The 14139-nt window shown below is 42.9% G+C and overlaps 1 protein-coding gene across 4 annotated transcripts in view; it reads left to right on the forward strand.

Annotated features, from left to right (window-relative positions):
* Positions 1 to 14139, forward strand: part of DPF3 (double PHD fingers 3) — a 100547-nt gene that overhangs the window by 71050 nt on the left and 15358 nt on the right. For all 4 annotated transcript variants that reach the window (XM_019007003.2, XM_019007004.2, XM_019007005.1 and 1 more), the window contains one exon: positions 13365 to 13477. In XM_019007003.2, coding sequence (XP_018862548.1) covers positions 13365 to 13477 — 113 coding nt within the window. The remainder of the gene's footprint in view (positions 1 to 13364; positions 13478 to 14139) is intronic.

Raw genomic sequence — 14139 nt, forward strand, 5'->3', positions numbered from 1 at the left:
GGAAGGAAGGCAGGCAGGAAGGAAGGAAGGCAGGAAGGAAGGAAGGAAGGAAGGAGACTGCTTGTGGCATCAGTGCCTAGGTCATGTCCCATTCTAACATCCATTGCCATTTTCATTGTCTCCAGTGTGGTGATGCAGAGTACAGAGCAAGACATTTCTGCTAAGGTAGCCAGCAGTGAACGTGTATGTTGAAATCTGCCTTTATGGATGCCTGTCAACACCTTGTTTAGATGAATAGGATCCTTCCCACCACAGCAGTGCTGTTTTTACAGGCTGTCAGACTCCAAGGAATGTCTCTACATAAGTCTTATTACTTTAAATATTTTTGTGCCTTTTATTATTTTTTTTTTAAGCCACTGGCCTGGAATTAGAAATGTTAAAGAAAAAATTTAGTTTTGTAGAAATTATCTGAACAGATAATCCCCTGAACAGATTTATGCTGACATAAATAGATCTTATTTTCAAATCTATATATTTGGAGCATGGCTCTTGCCAGTGAGAGTGAGGGACGGCAGCAGGAGGGACTAAAAGTGTCTTTCAGCACTGCAGCAATTAATGGGTGCCCCCAAAACTGTGTTTCCCTGGACTGAGACTGAGCTGAAGGCTGGCAAGGCTGAGGGCTGGAATCCTGTTTTCTCTGGGTGGAGTGAAAATGGCATCAGCTAATTTGCTTTCACCTGAACTAGAATACTGCACTCGTTTTAAGATTTATTCCAAATTTTTCCCTGCAATCAGAAAAAAAATTTTGATTACATTTGCATCTTGGATTTGTGAGCCCTGCTTGTATTTAAATCCATCAGCCTATAGATGATAAAGAAAACCTGTAACACTTTCTCTCTAAACCCAAGCTTTTAATTCTCATTAGCAATGACACAGACTTCTCTGTACCCCATCCCATCCCTGGTGTTGAAGATGGATGAGTAAGACCTCAGTTACATAAGGCATGCATAACAGAGCACATAAGCCATCACTACTGCCTTTAGCTTTGGCAGGGTATGTCCAAACTGTGGCTGGATGTTTTTAAGACTTCCATTATCCCTTGGAAATGATTGTATAAAGATTTTATTTTCTTTGCTGCACAAAAGCTGGACATTTGCCACAGTTAAGCACTAACTTTGATTTCAATAATGTGAGAGGCATCCATCTGTGGCACCTCACCAGTGTATTTATGAAGACCTAACTACATTTTCTGCTGTTTTAATAAATTCTCTTGAAGTGTGTGTTAGAAATTTCTACTATCACATCTGTTTTTTCATGGTATTTTGTTTTTGCAGCCTGTAATTCTTCATGATTCCATGGGGGGGTGAATCATGGTGGGAGAAAGATGGCATTTACCTTCACAAAAGCACAGATTTCTGGAACCACAATTGTGGCTAATATTGCCATCCCTAATTAGAATCAGGTTTGCTTAATATTGCCTAAGGCAGCTGTGGTAACTTTGAATGATCTACAAGCCAGCCATGGTATTACTAAGGGAAAGCCAACATGATTTGAACACTGAATCTGGGCAGTGGGCTGAAGCTCTTGGAACTTCTGCTGCCTGCCTGAGATAGCTCGCAGAGGGTACTTCTTTTTTGGCAACTCAGCTGATGGATGGTATCTTGTGAGTAGAAACAGACACAGCATCCCTTCAATGTCTTAAAACTGAGTGGCTTGGGTTTTTTTAGAGTGGGGTTTAATTTCTCAGTGCTGCTCATCTTCCATAACCAATTTCCAGTAGAACCTGGTTTATATCTAGGTTTGCATAGGTATTAAGAGTAATTTTTTACTTGGACTGAAGCCTCTTCCATTACATTTCTTCAGTCTTTGCTGTTACATGTCCTCATGTCAGTGACTTCTTTGTGGACTGCAGGAAGTGAATGAAGATGACCAAATATTTCGATAAAGCCTCCTTTTTTGAGACTTTTGAATAGAGATGTTAAGTAATGGTGGTGGTAGTTTTGTCAAGCATTGCTGCAGACTTGGCCTGCTATTTTGTATTTCTTTCCATAACCAACAGGCACTAAATTCCTCATATGATGATTTCAGGAATGAGTATTGAGGCCAACTCCCCAAGGTGAGAGGAAATCATTGGACAGGAAATAGCAGAAAGCTGTCCTGTCATTAAAGGGATGTTTTTATTTTAGCATTAACCAGCGTGACATAGATTTCAAATTCATGTAGCACTTTGTGTAGTAGAATTTGCATGGAATGGTTTTAAGTCTATATTTGAGAAATTAACTTTCCCCTGTTGGGACAAATCATAGTTGCTTCACATCAGTGCTCTGCTGGGAGTGGCTTAAATGTGTTAAACAACACTAAAGTCTTTCCAGCCCTTTCCCCAGGCTCAAAAACTTGTTTTACAGTACAGTGAATTCTGGGTCAGAAGTCTCATCTATTGCTGGAATATCTGGACTTTGGATTCCTAAAGAGAAGGTTCCAGGACTCCTCAGATCTTTCTATATTGACTGTGTCTCTAAATGCGTCCATCAGCCTAGGGGCTTAGGATAGTTTTTAACTGTCCACAAATTCTCTCTGGCTTATTTGCTGTTTTACTGTTCAAGCATGCAGACGGTCCAGAGTTGTATATTCCTTCATCTGGAGAAAAGGACCTTCCCCAGCTTAGGGGCTGTCATTTTCCTTGCAGCTTCCTCATTAACTAGCTCTCCAAGACCCTTTCCTGACTTTCATTAAGGATGAGATTTTACAAGTACTTAGCTGAAAGAACAGAGACGAATTTCCTAAGGACGTCGATAGCCATTATATTCCTCTGTGACTGTTTACATATTTACAGGTCTGGAAATATGTGAAGAAGAATTACTCTCCATTAGGCTCAATGCAGCTATCACTGAGAATTTCCAGACATCTTGTGGGTGGTGGGATCCCAGCTAAGACGTGAACACTGCAGGTGATGAATACCCTCAACAATTGTTAAAAGTGGAAGGATTTGGGGTACCCAGAGCCTGGTCAGACCAACCTATGAGAGGATTCCCCAACTTCCTGGCCATTAACAGAACCACTGAGCAACAGTCCTGCTGGCCAATGGAGCAGCCAATTAAAAGCAGGGTCAGAGGAGTCACAGATTGTTGTAGTGCTGTGGAAGGTAATTTTCTTTAATGAAATACAATAATATTCTACTTTTGTATAAGCTTTGTTAAACAATTCCTTTGGTGCTGAAAAATAGCAAGACTAGTGAACTATTTAATGAGGGACATTAGTGTCCACTGCCATGGAACTAGCTGATTTCTTGTTTAGTCTGACGAGGTATTTAGCTGCTATGAGTTATTGGTTGCTTAGGTTAAGCAACACTACACACTTGTTACAGGTTAAGGAATGTCCAGGACTTGACTTGACTAATCTGGGGTGGAAGGTCTGGTGAGCTCCAAGAAAAGAGATCATGGATTTTAATCAAGTGGTCTTCCACTGGAAAAAAAACAACAAACAAAAAAAAACCCCTACAGTTTTAATCTGTGGCAATATTATTTTTTTTTTTTTTTTGACATTTACTCAAAAAGGCCATTGAAACAACTGAACTGAAAAATACCATGGTGAGGATAGAAGATCTTGGTGTGATTCGAAATGAAACACAATCTCTCCTTCTCAATGAAATGACCCTTTCCCACTGCCAACTGTGCACAGGCTTGAATGAAACATTTCATTTGTGACTTTCTCTTTCTTAAAAACAATTCCCTTGAGTTCACTTTTGAAGCAAGGTATTGCTCCAAAATGAAAGTCCAACTTCTTATTTGTAAGACACTGGTACAAAATGTCTCAACCTTTCTGAAAATCAGTTTTTCGCCCTGCCAACTCTTAATCCTTTCTTCCCTCCCACTTACTTTTGACTGAAACTACTTTGTTCAAATTCACTCCTTCACACAGATGTTTAGATCACCTTGAAACTGCATTTTTTAGAAAGTAAACAAAGACATTTCACTCCCTCCTACCACGCTCATATGATGCTCTTCAGCATGTGGTTATAGCACTTACTTCCCTCTAGATATTGATGTTGCTGGGAGTTTGGTAGGGAAGCAAAAACTAGCTGTCTTGTTGATGAAATCTCTATTGACACTTAAAAATTCCCAACCAAACAGGGGCTTTAACTGACAGAGAAGGGGAAAAAAAAAAAAATCAGTGTTTTCCAGCTTCTGGCACTGCATTACAAACAATGGAGAATGTGCATGGGGATCACTGCCTGTCTGGCAGATGAAAGGGATTCTTTAACTCAACAAGGGACTGAAGTAACTTGCTCCAAATTGGTCTTGTTTGTGTTGAGTGAGGCAGTTCTACTTATGTCTGAATACAGAGTCACATTAACAACAGTGTAAATTATGCTTCAGAGAGAAAGACAGACCTCATGCATTTTCAGCATGTTCACAGCAATTATCAGTCATTTTCCCATCAAGTGCTGAATATCTTTACCTAGATTGTATGTGGTTACCTCATGTAAGAGCAATGAGGTCACTGTCTATGCAATGGCACGGTGATTTCTGCATAGTTAAGTTTCTTTAGTATTAAAATGATGACATTTAAATAATTTCTCTGAAGTTTGCTATTTGATTTGAAATTTCTGGAACCATGCTGGCAGGGAAGTACTCTAGAGCCATTCCTTAATCTTTCTAGCAAGTTAGTCCAGAAATCAGTAATACTCTCTCCTTTTCCCCTTTCCCCAAATTAATCAGCTTACCCTGTTTCCAAGTGACAGTTGTGTTTATGAGATGTCTGTTCCGTGACTCATGGGTGAAACCACCTCTGAAGTTCTCCCCACAGACCTTGATGCTTGGGGAGGACCACAGTGGTGTGGTGGGGTTGTCTTGATGCTCTTTGACCTGACTGGGTGAGCATGGCCTGTTTTTAGTGAAGAGGTGTCCATGTCATGACACATCGCTTTCATCGTGCTCTGCTGCAGAATCCCAGCGGAGAAGCCCCTGTTGGAGTGCTCTGGAGAGATGATGTGTCCCATCCACTGCTGCCACTGGCTCAGGTTAGATACCCTTGGTTGGGTCAGTGTGAAAACTCTGCAATCTTTTCAAATGCTGCCTCCATATCATGGGCAGCACCAGGCAGCCCTGCAGGCGTGCTGCCATCTGTGGCTGTGTTAGCGGGGCAGTTTAAAGCCAGAGGCACTGGGGAAGGACCAGGTGAGCATTGGAGAGCAAATGGGGGCTCAAGCAGGTAGCAGAGTCCTTGTTCATGTTAAAGAGAGGGGAGGAGGGGCAGCGCTGATACCTTGTTTTATGGGGGGTTTTGACAAAGGCACTGTGCTGAAGGAAGGCTATTCAGGCTGCCATTTCCCTAGCATTTTAAATACTACCCCACTCCTCTCATTATAGCTGGGGATTTTGGCTCTCCCAGGGGGGAGGAGATGTTCTAAATGGGCTGCCAGGGAGGTGGATTTAATGCACTAGGAAGAGCTGGCTTCACCAAGTTAAAAAGCAAAACAAAACCCAATCCTCCATTCCTATTTTTAGTGTTTATGACCAAGTATTTTTGCTTGGTTGCTCATTTTGAAAGGGTTTAGTGAGCCTGCCAGTTGATTGAAAGCTCTGTGGTGTGTGAGCTGGCCTGGCTGGGGAGCCTGCAGTGCATAGCGACGAGGTCGGAGCTGTGCCGGAGGTTTTTTTCCACTGCAGTTTGTTGAAGGGTAACGAAAATGTCCCCGGGGCAAAGGGGATGTTGGCTTTCCAGGTTGTGGTGATTCATCTTGCCTGGATAAGCAGTCTTTCTCCCACTCCTGCATTTTCATCTCCATCTACCTCACCCCCACTTCACTGCGCAACCAAATGCAAAGCCAGCCCCTCACACGCAGGGGTTTTGCAGGGGGTCTCCGGCAGCAACCCCGGCGAGCCGCACCGCCTGGGCAGCATTAGCATTCAGTGCTTGTCCTCCTGGCCAGTTCATGTTCTATAAATGGGTTTATTCTCGTCATTAGGAGCGATGTCCCCGGCATATGGAGTCCGTGCGGTGCCTGCAGGCAGGTTTCCTTCCTGTTGGTGTTGGTGAGCAGCCCAAGCGCCTCCTGGCAATTAGCAGATCGTTACCCATAATGCAGCGCGCGGCAGGCGGCCTGGTGGTGTTTCTGGAGGTCACCGTGACCTAATTCACCCCCAGGAATTGTACAGCGCTGGCATGACTTACCAGTGCATTAACAAGCTGATGCTTCGCTACAAGGTTATTTGAGTGCTCCCGCATTATTTTTCTTAGGCAAGAAATAGCCATTTTGTCTAGCGGCCAACAGTGGTTAATAGGGGCTAGTCTGGAAGAAGAGGGAGCCGAGTGCTGTCTGGTTTTGGGATGCGGCATCTCCTTTGGCTTTAAGGCTGGGACGCTGTTTCTCATCCCCCAGGATGCAAATGTGCAGGCTCAGTTTGGCAGCTCAGCTCTGCCTTAGCACAGCGTGTTGGCAGTGAAAAGAGCAGCGCGTGTCAGGTGTGCCCAAGTCCCCACGGCTTGGCTTCAGAGGGGAGGACAGAGGGACGGGCCTGTGCCCTCGATCTGCCCCAGTCCAAGTCCCTGGGAGATAAGAAATGGAGGTGCAGATTTAAGCCTGTCCCAGGCATTTTTGGAAGGGCAGGTATGCCTGGCCGGAGGGGGATATCCACAGAGCAGCAGAAACCCTGGCAGGGCTCATCCTCTCTCTGGCAAACCTGAACATAGGGCAGAGGGCCTGGCTGCAGCATCACCAGCCCAAATCTGGGCAATATTCTCCCAGGGCAGTGATTTGTGTGCACCAAAGTTAATTGTTGGCAGTTTTTAAAGCTTTTAAAATCTCTGATTTATTTATTTTCATTTCTCCCTGCTAAGATATGGCTGGATTGTGCACGCTGAGGAAGGGGTGTACTCAGGGAGAGGCACACACAAACCTATTGCAGTAAAACTGTTTTAAAACATGTCTCAAGCAGTTTTCCTGTAAGATATGGGGCATCTGCTACCACAGGGATGGTGTGTGGGGAGTGATTGGACTGACAAACCATTAGGAAACCCAGAATAACTCCTGGCTTGTCCCTTTGCATGCTCCAGAGGTCACCCCTGAATCCCATCCAGTTCCTCCTGCCACCCTGTGCCAGAGTTACACTGCCTTGTGCACAGCTGATCTCCCTGTGTGCATGTGGGTCTGTGCACATCTGTGCATACTTCATTGTGTTTTTGCACATGAGTGGCCTGAGCCAAGTTTTGCTCTTCATATACCCTCTGTAACCCAGACTCCTTATCCCAGCTGATGCTCTTGATGCTTAAAATGGTTTCAGAGGAAATTATGCAGTGTTGTAGAGTCAAAGCTGTGCATGAGTAGAGCTGGTTGGGTGGACCTTCCTCAGGCAATGAAATTTTCTGGAGAGTGCCTAGAGGTGAGGGGTCTTTTGGCAGGAGCTTACTCTTTTGCTCCTTGTGCCCTTTGGTGTTTGCACAGCTAAAGGAACAGCAGGGCAGTGCAGGAGAGTGAGCTGCAAGTTCTACCTGTCCCACACCACCATTTTATGACTTCCCCAAGATCCCTGGCCTTGCTTTCAAGCACAGGTCTGTTCTGCTTTCTCCAATTACACCTGCCAAACTGCAACTGGGGCTGAACCCACTACCATTTACACAGGAGTTTTATTTGTCCCTTGGGCGAACAATTAAAGTGGGCTCTCTTGTATCAGTGCCAAATATTTGAATAATTGCTTGTAATTTATCTAAGTTCTTCTACTGGAACTGGCAGTACTGAGAAGCAAACCACCACCTCCGGAGTGCAGCTGGCCACCAGTCCTTGTGCTAATGCAGCAGAGTGCCCCTTCTCTTTCTGTGGGCTCAGTTTTAGCTCTGTCCATGCTGGCCAGAACAACTGTACAGCCAGAAAATGAAATAATAGGAAGTATAAGCTCTTCTACAGCTGAGCTGTTTCAGAGATCCATCAATTATTAAAGGCATTAATTCTTCCACAATTACTGGCATGTTGTGACATATTAGAATAGAGGAGAGTTGGTCTCTGACCAAATCAGACCGACCAGACTATTCAGTGAAACCACTGAATCCTTTTGGACTCACTTCTTTAGCAGAGTTGGCAGTACTGGAACACACTGGGAGAAACAGCTAGGTTTTCTCACTTGAGTCAGGACACAGAAATTCACAGTGGTGATACTTCCTCTCCTGTCTGATAATAATAAATCCCAATTTGGTGCCTGTGAGACTTTCTTTTGTTTGTTTGTATGTTTTTCTTAAGAAGCTGGATTCAGCAGGGCCTGTACTGAAGGGGGTGAGACGAGAGCTCTTTACCTTCAGCCTCCAACATCTACCCCTGTCCTGGTCTAAAGCTGTTATATTTTTCTGTAATGAAATACTCCTGCTTCTCCATATCACAGAGATAGTGTGGCAAGTGCTGCCTTGGATCCTTACCCCACGAACACTTTTGAAGGCTTCTGTTCACGGTGTGACATATTCTGTCACATATGTGACGTATTAGAGACGTGTCTCTACACTGTAACAGCATCACATTGCAAGATAGGAAGGGCCAGGAAAATGCTGAGAGCTCCACAACCTCATCCCTTAGGAATGTTTGGTCTTTTTCTGAGAGTTGCAGCTTCTTGAGCCCTGGGATTCTGGCAGAGCCAAGCCTTTCAGTGTGCTTGGATAGTCTGAGTTTTAAAGGGCTTTTTCTAATCTGACTGTTGTTGACTCTGCATATGCAGAAGCATTCCTTCTTAGACAAATGAAGGGTACCTTTTTAAATCATAAAATTGTATCACCTATTAGAATTACAAGCTTCTCTTCCTTTGTACAGGTAATGGTAATAATTCTGTCTAATGATGGCAGTGGCCACAAAAAAAAAACAAACCTTATTCAATCTTAGCAGGAGGAAATTATGCATTTTCTTTGCATGTAAACTTCCATTATTTGGATGGGGCCCCTGTGACATAGGCCATTATATCTGTAATATGTATTTATGGTTGTTTAAAGACCTGAAAGTTTATGGAATAAATCTGATGCAATATAGCCAGGAGGCCTGTGAGTTTTCATCATGCTATTGATTAAAAGGCCCACCACAATACTATGAAGATAATGTAAAGAATTGGAAATTGGGTAAAAATTCCTTTTATTCTATATAAATAATTTCACATTAGTTTTTTATAAAAAAGAGTATTTGCTTATTTTTTTACTCCTCAAGATAATCTCTGCCTTTGTTTAAAAAAGGTTATTGATTGGATTGTTAACTTAAATAGTCTGTGGCGGGTGTGACAGAGCACATGGCTGCAATTAATCTTTCAATGCAGAATCCATTATTGAAAAAGCACTAATGAGCCGTTCTAAGGCCTTCACTGGTCACAGAGCGTCTGGAAGCAGCAGATTGCTCCTGCCCTTTAATGTCAGTTTTGGTCTTTAGTATTATACAGCCAGTGTAAGCAGAAGAGATTTTTAGACATTTTTAGGGTATTTATGTATTATCTTTCCCATCAGCCTGCAATTGTATCAGGTACTGGATGCAAGAAATGGTTTCTGAATGTGCTCGCCTCCCCACTCCTCTGACCAGATATCTGGTGGACATAATGTACAATTAAAGCCAGTGGCATGTGAAACTCTGATGTCACTATAAAATATGGTCTCAGTCTCAAAGTTCAGATCCAGAGGAGAGTTTTGACAAAGATGAGGGAGCTTTCAAACCTGATCTACACTTTAAAATATTGTTTTAAGACAAAAGGGATGAGCTGTTGAAAACCTCACTGCAAATTTTATTGTCCCTGTCTGTTGTTTATGGCTATTGCAGCATAGCAAAAGTTTAGGGAGAGAATAGTTATGGTAGATTAGAAACTGTCAGTGTTAACATACTGCCTTCTCCTTCAACAGAACTGCTCCCAGGGTGTATTTTAGATGTCTGTCTATTGACTTTGGTGACACCATAAATATGTGTTACTTCCTCCCCCTATTAGATCTGCTGAGCTGATACAGACTTGTGAGAGTGATCCAGGGTTTCCCAGGGTGGAGCCACCACCTGAATTATTAACTGAGGTTGAGCTGCAGAGTCTGCTGCACACCTTAGTCTCAGCAAATGCTGTTCATCAAACAATTAGGTGAAATAAACCTCTTTCTCCATCTTAAACACATAGCAAGAAGCCTTTCAGCTCTCTGGCTTGTGTACTACCGCAGTGTCTGTAACTTGAATCACATTTTGGATTGCTCTGTGTACAAAAGAAAATTGTGGCCTGAACTAGCCTTTTTCTTTCTTAGGAAAAGAAAAAAATGAATTTGAATCTACCTGTAGTAGCTTGCCACATGCAGCTACAGGACTTTGTGTTCAGGTATTCTGACACAGAGGGAATGCTAAGAAGTTCTGTGATACGGAGCAGCGATGGTATTCAGTAACACTGCCTCAGAAAGTCTTGGATGTGTGAATGTTCTCATAGCATGTAAAACACTAGGTTTTGAACAAAAGTAGCAGGAAAATAAAAGAAAGAGAAAGAAACTGGGAAGAAGGAGAAACCAGGAGAAAAGGAAAAAATAATTTTAACATTTTGAGTATCTAGTGGCATGCTTGCCATATACTACAGTGCCTCACCATGCTGATAGTATAAGTAAAAATACTCTTTCCAATGACATTAAGCCAGGGTCATGGTACCACAAGGAATGCTGCTTAATGTGAAAGAACATCTGACTCAAAGGCTAAAGAAAGACATTCTTTTTGCATTATACATACTATAGGCCCTGGGCTAACAGAGAGCAACCTGCAGCTATGCATGCTCCACTCTTGTAGTCACAGTATTTGGAGAGAGCCTAAGTGAGTGAATGAATTGGCGTGTTCTTGCAAAATATTTCTGCATTGCTACTAAAAAGAAACTGCTGTGGCCCTTGCTCTATTCCTAATTTTTCTAAGGAACCCTCAGCCCACAAGAGACCATTTCTTTTAGGCTTGTGGTAGGTGTGGTTCTTAAGAAGTGCTCTGCAATAGAGATAGGATGTGTCAGTTCAAGGATGAGGCACCACAGATGTGAGATGCCACACAGGAGACCTGCAGAGGTGTTTTTGAGGCAAATGAGGAACAAAACAGTCAAGACTGATAACTGGAAAAGAGCAGGAATGGCTATGAAGAGAAAGAGATGAAGTAGTGAACAGGACCTGACCCTCATTTGTGTTAGAAAGGGAGGACCTTCAGCTGGAGTCTCTGCAATGAGCAATGTGTGTACACAGGCAAGTGAGCACGTGAAGATGTTCATGCGTTTAGCTGGGATTTGTTTCTGTAAGTTTGATTCCATTGTTTCTGTTTCTTTTCAAATGTGACTGAAGCTATTTAACTCTCTGATTAATTCACCTCCCTATATGAGTTGTTTTCTGTGATATATTCCAGCACTGCACAACATTTCTGGAAGCAGCTCTCTGCTGTTGGGATGAATTCCTCCCTGATGTGTAGCATGGCACATTTGTTCTATTTACCGGTCTTGGAATAAGGTTTGCATTCAGTGTAAATCATATGTGGAGGAACATTTCTGTGTCATGTCAGGTTTTGCTAGTTCAGTAGTATAAGAAAGCATGTGATCCTCTCAGCAAGGAAAGGTATCTTTTCACATCTCCTTTTGCTTAGTTGCAGTTTCAAGGTCCCCAGAACTTTAGTTGGTCCACTGTAAATCTCAGTAAAAACTGCCATTTGTTTTGTACTGGCATTTCAAGGGCTCCAAAACCCTGTGATCTTCTTAGCCCATCTGAGCTCATCAGTATTGTCAAGAGATTTCTTTATTCAAAGGCTTAAGAGTGATATGAGCAATTTCACTGATTCCTCCTTCTCTAAATATATCCTTTATTTTCTCTTCAATTTATTGAATAATTATGCATACACACTTCGTTGCTGGACAGGCTTAGTTGTTGTATTACAGCCATGCAAATACAACTGGAGAACAAAAATTCTTATTACATCATTTGGTGGTATCATTGACACAAAAAAGAAGTATATTCCCTACAGCATTACTTCCTTATCCAGCAATTCTCAGCAACTGTTTGCTTCACTAGCTGGAAAATAAAGAAACTTTTCATAGAGTGGTGATGGGCACTGTGATGAGACAGCAAAATATTACTGATATGTCTGGTAGTGAAGATGACACATCTGTGCCCACACCTACCATAGACATGCCTTTTTTTCTTATTGGAGAAACAGCCTTTCTTTCTCCACTCTTAAAAAGGCACTTAGGCTGGTGGAAGTGGAAAAGATGTTTTCCAATCCATTGCTTGTAGTCTAGGAACAGCAGATCGGGTAGAGGCGGAAAACCCCACGCAACTTACGGTGCCAGTTTCTAGAAGAGGCGGGTGACAGTGCTTGATGTGCATACCTGTGTTCCTAGTCTTTCTACGGATGAGCAGTTGATTCTCCCTTCCCTGATTATGCACAGTGTTAAAGTATGTCAGAGAAGGATTTTAAATATGGGCCTTTCCAAGAAGGCAAGCAGGAGCTTATTGCAGGTGACTTAGGCAATGTCTCAGCCAGGTAAGGGTGGTTTGGAAGTACAGTACTTTATTTCAGCGGTGTATTTGTCTTGTTTTGTTTTGCAGAAGGAACACTGATCCTACCTTTGGTTTGTTTGTTTGTTTGTATTTTCCCCTCCAGAAAGCCTATTGCTGACCCTGCTACTGTGATACCGCTGTTTTGCAAAGCTGCAGTCGACACGCATGTAGGGGCGGGGGTTGTAACTCTGGCAATTTGTCCTTCCCAATTAGATGTGACTGTTCTGCTAGCTTTCCCTTCTTTATTCCTTTCATTTAGTTCATTGTGGGAGTTGGCTTGGGTTTTTTTTCCTTTCGGTTTCCTGTTTTGATCCTGGAAGATTAGCTGTGCGATTTGGTTTCTTCTGTGCCAACCAACTTTAGTGGCAGAGCTCTTAAAAAAATTAAAAGCTATATCCTTCCATCCCGTCTTGCGTCTTCTCTGTACGCTACTGCTTCCATTTAAGCAAAGTTTACAGAATTGCTCCACCCATTTGGACACCAGGAAGGGAAGCTGTGAAATGGAGAATAACCTAATTTCCACCAGGTCCTTCGTTCCGGTCGAAACAACGCTAATTGAAACTGTAGTCCAATTTCTATTAAGACGGATGGTCTCTCTTTGAAATTGGGTTTGTTTCTGATTTCATCCTTTTTCTTGTTTTCTTTAAAAAAAAAAAGAAATCCCCACAAAAACCAACTCAAAGCCAAACCATTTTTAAGAGCTCTGAATAAAACTGCTTTGCCAATGGGGAATGGGTGGAGATGACTCTGATTTTCTCTTGTGCCCGGCAGCGAAAGGGTTAATGCCTGCTTTCCTCTTTGGTATCTGTTAGTTGCAGCCCATGTTGTGATCAGTCCATGTCCATGTGTGTTTTGTTCCCAAATTTAATACCGGTTAATTAACAAGCAATAAGTGAGCCTTAACAATGACCGTTGTTTCCGATCTTCCTCAGGACACCCGACCTGCCTGCAATTCACCACAAACATGACTGAGGCTGTTAAAACCTATCAGTGGCAATGCATTGAGTGCAAATCCTGCAGCCTTTGTGGGACCTCAGAGAACGATGTGAGTCCATTTTCCTTTTCATGCGAATAAGCGTCACTGCTGCCATGCCCACCCTTGAGAAGCATGTGGCACTGGTGTGGGTTGTTGTTTTACTGCTGCTTCCATGCATCTCCAAGGAAGAGCCACCCCTGGGAGCAGAGGTGGGCTTCTCCCCAGTGTCCCCATTCAGCCACTGGTCTCTGCTGAAATTACCACGGGTATCATGTAGAGCCACTTAAGATGCTGATACTTGTGGTTTGTGTACTTATGCAATAGAAATTAGCTGGGGGCCGTGAATTCCTGTTGCAGGGAACTTTCAGTATGATACTCAGAAGTAGATGTGAATACATGATAACCCAAGAGAGGAAAGTAAGCTCCTTCTGTCCCTGATTTTCTTTACTTTCTTGGTATGATTTTTTAAACTTAATTACAAGACTTGGGAAACATGGAACCGTCTGAAGCGAGATGGCTAGGTCTCACCAGCTCCAGTGACTTCCAGAGCCTGCAGCTGAGCAATGTCCTCCCTGTGGGGGTTTGCAGTTAAAATCTGATGCTAAGGGTCCTTGGTGGCCTGTGAGAACCTTGGAAAATTGACAGTGGCTGGAGAACTTTGGAGGTGATTAGCTAACACTATATTCCCTAGAGCAGAATAAATTTGAAGGCTGAGATTTTGTTTCTGCTTT

This window comes from Parus major, chromosome 5 (genome assembly GCF_001522545.3).
Source record: "Parus major isolate Abel chromosome 5, Parus_major1.1, whole genome shotgun sequence".
In the NCBI taxonomy this organism is placed as follows: domain Eukaryota; kingdom Metazoa; phylum Chordata; class Aves; order Passeriformes; family Paridae; genus Parus; species Parus major.